The sequence below is a fragment of the Trachemys scripta genome, chromosome 23, assembly GCF_013100865.1.
Source record: "Trachemys scripta elegans isolate TJP31775 chromosome 23, CAS_Tse_1.0, whole genome shotgun sequence".
Taxonomy (NCBI): Eukaryota; Metazoa; Chordata; order Testudines; family Emydidae; genus Trachemys; species Trachemys scripta.
Genome location: NC_048320.1, coordinates 15,086,053 through 15,092,043, shown reverse-complemented (window position 1 = coordinate 15,092,043; position 5,991 = coordinate 15,086,053). Strand labels below are relative to the sequence as shown.

The following is a 5,991-nucleotide window of genomic DNA, read 5'->3' as shown; positions in this document are numbered from 1 at the left end:
AGGGCCTGGAGGCTGCTGAGGAGAAGCCGGCTTGTGGGAATGGGGCAGAGCCTGCGATCGCTGCCCCACTGGACTTGGGACCTGCTCCAGGTGTGTCCGCACTGGCTGAGCGCTCTGGACAGGCCAAGGCTGCAGGGGTCTGGGTTCAGCGCCTCTAATCACCCCTGGGCCTGGAAAGCAACCAACATTCCCACTGTCCCTCCGCCCCTCCCCCCGCAGGGCCCTGCGTACTCCCCCTCCCCAGCCCAGCCGCCCCCTGGGCCCGGCAGCATTGCTTGCCCCTCTTACAGCGAGGGGAAGGGCTCAGGGAGTCCAGGATAGAGCTGGGAACAGAACTCCCAGCCCCCCTACTCTAACCACTAGTCCCCATTCCCCTCCCAGAGCTGGGATAGAACCCAGGAGTCCTGGCTCCCAGCCCCACTCACTCTAACCACTAGACCCCACTCCCCTCCCCGATCCAGGGATAGAACCCAGGAGTCCTGGCTCCCAGCACCCCTCCCCCCAACCACTAGACCCCACTCCCCTCCCCGATCCAGGGATAGAACCCAGGAGTCCTGGCTCCCAGCACCCCCCCCAAACACTAGACACTCTCTCTCCCTTTCCAGTTGATGCCCAGGACTGTGCGAGAAGCCCTTTGTCTGATGAGCACAGATGGTGCCGCGGGGAGGGGCCGGTCTGGCTTTGGCTCAGCCGGTCTGGCCTTGCGGAGCGTGAGAGCAACCAGGAGAGGGGTCAGGCAGGCAGGCACGGCGGCCATGGCTAGGATGGGCCCCAGAGGTGGCTGGCTGGGCTGGGAGCTGGCAGGCATGGTGCAGTTGGTGAAATACTCCATGTGGATCTGCAGGAAGAAGGAGTCAAGAGCAGGGCTGGGCCAGGGGCAGGAGAGCGCCTCGGCCATCAGCACGGTGCAGTTGGAGAGGTCGCTGTAGATCCTGGGGAGGGAGAGGAGGGGACGTGAGGCTGAGCCTGGCCGGGCTCAGCAGCACCCAGCGCGGTGGCCCAAACAAGCCCCAAGCCGGGCACTGACTGTGCATCCGGTAATGGCAGCGACAGGGCACCGTTCACCCGCAGGGTCCTCGTGCGCCGCAAACCGCATGCACTGAGCACCCTGCAATGCAGCCACTGCTGGGAGCTGAGCAGCCACCAGCCCGCAGCCTGTGCCGCACCCCGCCGATGGTGCACCGCAACCCCCCCCACGCGGGATGCCACAGGCAGCCGATGGTGCACCGCACACCCCCTCCCCTGCACGCGGGATGCTGCACACAGCCGATGGTGCACCGCACAGCCCCCCGCACGCAGGACACCGCACACAGCCGATGGTGCGCCGCACACACCCCTGCACGCGGGAGGCCAATGGTGCGCCGCACCCCCACACACACGCGGGACACCACAGGCAGCCGATGGTGCGCTGCACACACCCCCGCACGCGGGAGGCCACACGCACCAGAGGCACTGCACAATGCACCCTGCTCTCAGCATGCTGGCAGCTGCGCACAGGGAAACAGGACACACGGCAGCGCTGACTCGTTTGAAAATCCCCTTCCCCCACGGGATCGTTACCGAGCCGGGGTGCTCGGCGTCCCAGAGCCCGTCTAAGAGCAAACCCCAGCGAAGCGATGCTCTCCCCCGGCGCCTGCCCGTGCCCCAGCACTGCATGCACTCTGCTCCCAGCCCCAGAGCGCCTCGGAAGCGCGGATCTGTCGGGGGCGGACGGGCGTCCAGACCTGCCGATCTGCTCCCACTGACACCGGCTCCACTCTGGCATGGCCATGACTGTGGCGTGGAAGGTGGTCCAGCAGTACAGGGTGATCCACTCCAGGTAGGTGTCCCTGCAGTGGGCCGACCCGCCCTCCTCGGCAAAGGGGCCTAGGGAGAGAGATCTGCCTGTTAGTCACCCCGGAGGAGCCATGGCAGAGCTCTGGGCAGGGCGGAGGCCCCGGCACTGCCATGCCAGCCTAGCCTGCTCTCCCCGGCTCCTGGCAAGGAACATAGCCTGGGGGAATGAAGGACCCCAACCCGCAGCTCCGTCCACTAGTTCTGCCCCCTGCAGCACAACTCCCGTCCCCTCCCACAGCCCAGCGGAGTCCAGAGCGTGCCCCTCGCCTCGGCCTGGCAGCATCAGAACCAGCCCCTGGCTCCCCGGAGAGGCTGTTCTGAGAGCCCCAGCTAAGCCACGAGATCCCAGAGGCCTGGCCAGATACTCAGCTCCCACAGTCCGGGCTGGGCTGGGCAGGATGGATCCAGGAAAGTGCCTTTGTCCCTTGCCTCCTAGCAGGGTCGGGGCCCAGAGAACAAGTCTCAGTGTTAGCAGGCTGCGGGCACGGGGCTGTGACAGCAGCTCGTGGGTCGGGGGCCTGCCCCCAGGCTGAGCCAGAGCCCGTTAGCTCCAGGCACCATCGGCTGCTGTCTAGCAGCAGCGGGTGTCTCTGTGGTGCACGGTGCCCCCATGCAGAGCCCCCCAGTCCTGTTGGGGGGACCGACACCTGGGCATGATGGGTGCAGGGGGGGCGTCACTCACCTTCCTCCTCCAAATACAGGTAATGGCCTGCAAGAGCAAAGGGGAAGGATCAGAGCAGGGAGGGGGCGAGCCAGCGGGGCCTGGCCAGGGTGAATCTGTCCAGCCCCTGTCTCAGCTGTGTGGGCACCATCAGCAGCGCTGGGCACCGTCTCCCTCCACCCCACCCAGGCTGCTCTACCCGCTAGCCAAGACCTTGGGGAATCCCCCAGGAAAGCACCCCAGGAGCAGGGGGTCCCCACGGAGCTGGGTGCCCTCAGCACTGGGTGGGAGCTCTGGGGAAACAGGTTACTGCTGGGGGGAGACCCCCAGGTGCCTGGACTTCAGCATCCCTGACAGCGCCCACCTCAGGGGCAGGAGGGGGGGGCACCGGGAGGGTGGGGGGGAGGTGCTATTTGTGGCACAGGGTGAAGGAGGGAGCTCAGGATCAGGCCCCCAGAATTGTTCCCGGGGTCCCACCTTGGGAGGTGAATACAGGGGACTCTTACTTTCATCCTCGAGGTCTCCGTAGGTCAGCTCCCCGCGCCCTGCAGCAGGAGATGAGAGTGGTCACAGCAGAGCTGGGCTTGGGCCCCCACAGGCCATGCCACACCCAGCCCTGTCGCAAGCGGAGGGGAGGCCCCGGCTTGGAGGGAGATGCCGAAGGGGACGGACTGGGGCTTCCCCCTGGGCCCTGGGGAGACCCCCCGTGGGGAGCAGGGCCCATGCGATCAGGCGATGCACCCCCCACGGCTGTAGCCGGGCTGTCTGTGGGGGCCGGGCTCCGACATTGGGGGCGCTGGCACCGACAGGCTGGTTCCTGAGCAGACAGATTGATTTTCCGGGCGGAGGAAGGTGTGCAGCAAATATCACCTCGAACTCGGCTCCGAGGCCTGGGGGTGGGGCAGAGCCGGGGTGCGGGTCTAGCAGGGCGGAGATGGAGGCAGAGGATGGAAATGCCCAGGGACTGACCGCGCCACAGGAGGAGCTGGCGTGTCCCTCCCTGGCACACGCCCACTCATACCCCTGGGGGCCAGTCCCATCCACCCCCAAGGACTTTGGATGCACTGAGCCCAGCCCCAGCCCACCAGGACCCCCAGCGCAGCCCCAGTGGCTCTTGGTGCCTTGGCCCGGGACGGGCTTTCTCAGCACTGCAAGAGAGGCCCTGGCTGGGAGCATGAAATGGCCGCAAATCACCTCAGAGCTGCTTGGCACCCGCTCTGCTCAGGGCTCCTGGGGTGGGGAGGGGTTCCCAACAGGACAGCCCGGCAGAAAGGAACCCAAACCCACGGGAGACGCGAGAGCCAGGAGCGCCCTGCTGGGGGCGGGGGGGGGGGGAAGATGGGCTGTAGCCCCTCCCAAACGGTAACAAGCCCTCAGGACAGGCGTCAGCCCGACGCAGCCAACCCCCGCCCAGTCCTTCGGGGCCCTAGGGACGGGACACAAGGAGAGCGCTCGTGCCCTCTGCTCAGACCTCCCAGCTGGGCGCTGAGGGCGTCAGAGGAGCCGGGCGGGGGCTGCGTGTGCAGGAGGCAGCGATGGGCCGAGGGACGCACCCTTACGTTGCCTCGTCTGACTCCATGGTCTGTGCACACGGCCGGGTGCTGCATGAACCCCTGGGCCTGCGCCAGGGACCCCACTGGGCACCCGTCCCCCCGGAGCAGCAGGGAGGGCTGGCGACCAGCCAGGGTGCTGGGATGGGGACCGGCTCCCCGAGGATCTGGGCTCTTCATGCTGGCAATCCCAGGCAGCTGGACCGTCCCCAGGGGGCCAGCCGGGTCACAAAGCAGCAGCACCTGCCCTGAGCGAGGGAGACGAGACAAATGCAGCAGCTGGAGCCGGGGTGGTTTGCCAGGTCGGCCTCCCTCTGCCCGGGCAGCATGTCAGGCCTGGAGCCAGGCTCGGCATCCAACCCGCTGGGATCAGACCGCAGGGGCCCAGCGGGAGCTGCCAGGCCTGGCCCCACAAGCAGGACCCTTACCCCACTGCAGGAGCGGGATTAGCAGCCAGTAACAGAGGCGCCGGGGCTGGACAGGCATTCTCCCCACCTGCGGGGTCAGGGCGCAGAGTTCCCCAGGAGAGGGGCAGCAGGGCCCTTCCCCAGATATCCCCCAGCCACTTATCGCCCCATCTAGCACCTGGGCTATTGGCGGCCGCCCAGCCAATGGGAGGGAAGAGGGCAGGGAAAACATGCACTCTCCCAGGGGCTGGATCTTCCAGCCTCCAAAGTCATCAGATAAGAGGTCAAGTGAGCTCTCCAGGCTGCGGGTAACTGTACAGGGAGGGAGGGAGCCGGTTCCTCTGCTTGGGATGGGGCAGGGGTCTGGGGGGTTGGCAAGGGAGCGCTCCAGGCTCCGGGACTGGGGGACAGGCTGATGGCTGACTGGTGCCAGGCACTTCTGCTCACCCGCTCCAATGTCTTCCTAGCTTTGCCTCTTCTTTGCTGGATGCATTTTGTTAGGAAAACAGCCCCAGCCTCTGGAGAGCTGGGGCACTGGCTGCGGGGAGCAGAGCAGCCACACAGAGCAAAGAAACCCACCCACGGAAAATCTCCCGGTACCAAATCTGTCTCCCACGGGAATAGGGTGACCAGATGTCCCGATTTGGGGGTCTTTTTCTTAGATAGGCTCCTATTACCCCCCACGCCCATCCCAATTTTTCACACTTGCTGTCTGGTCACCCTACGCGGGAAGACACAGAGCTGGGCTGGTCCTACTGGGATTTCAGCTGGTCGTTACACAATGTTTTGGGACCGGGTTCTTGCACCTGGGGCGGGGATGGGGAGTTGTCTAGCCCCATTTGCACTCTCTCTAGTCGAGGGCCCTGCCCCTGAAATGCCCTCGGAGAGCCTCAGTGTGATGTGCTCCGGCAGTGCCCCCAACATGCCCCTTACATCAGGGCTGTGAGCAGGGGTGTGCAGAGTCCAGGAGCTGTGAGTGGGGGAGCCATTTCTCCCCGCTTTAATGCCCCAGGACTCTGCCAGAGCAGCATAGGAGGGCCGGAGGGTAGGTGAGACTCGGGCTCCAGGTTGTTCAAACTGATGCTTGGACCCCTCTGCCCCCCACCCCCAGCTACACACGTTATATAGGGGTGCTTAATACTGCGGTGATGTGCGGCACCAGAACCTAACGGGGCTGGGCCAGGATTCTCTCCAGCTCCTGGGAACAGGCATCACGGTAAGTCAGGGATCGGGCAGGAGGGGAGTTCGCTCTCCGTTAGCTGCAGCCCGCAATGCCTTACAGCTATGCCCTGAAACTGCTGACCGGGCAGGTGCATGCGCCACCGAGCGGGGAGAGGGCCAGCTCAGAGGCAGGATTCCAGCCATGTCAGCAGCTGGGAGCGCCTCCCCTTCCCTGTGGGAGAAATCCCGGGCAGCGCAAACAAAAGCAACCAGCTCCAGCAGGTAAACCTGAGACCATCAGCAGGGCCCTGATTCACTCCAGAGAGAAAGGAAAAGTCCAAACAAAACATACAAAGAAGGGTGATGACAAACCAGT

At 65.4% G+C, this 5,991-nt stretch overlaps 1 protein-coding gene across 1 annotated transcript; it reads right to left on the bottom strand.

The window, feature by feature from the left end:
* Positions 1-539: 539 nt before the first annotated feature.
* LOC117869264 (receptor activity-modifying protein 1-like) lies at positions 540-4,601 on the bottom strand. The gene is made up of 5 exons (XM_034755953.1): positions 4,476-4,601; positions 3,004-3,042; positions 2,519-2,545; positions 1,725-1,866; positions 540-932 (listed from the first exon to the last, which is right to left on the bottom strand). Exons 1-5 carry the CDS (start codon positions 4,531-4,533, stop codon positions 581-583), a joined length of 618 nt encoding a protein of 205 aa, XP_034611844.1. The 5' UTR covers positions 4,534-4,601; the 3' UTR covers positions 540-580.
* Positions 4,602-5,991: the final 1,390 nt, after the last annotated feature.

Coding starts and splice junctions, on each gene's coding strand:
- LOC117869264 (XM_034755953.1), bottom strand. CDS start 4,533: ATGCCTGTCCAGCCCCGGCGCCTCTGTTACTGGCTGCTAATCCCGCTC. Junction 3,043..4,475: donor AATCCCGCTCCTGCAGTGGG/GTAAGGGTCCTG, acceptor CTCCTGCTGCAG/GGCGCGGGGAGCTGACCTAC. Junction 933..1,724: donor CAGTGGGAGCAGATCGGCAG/GTCTGGACGCCC, acceptor CTCCCTCCCCAG/GATCTACAGCGACCTCTCCA.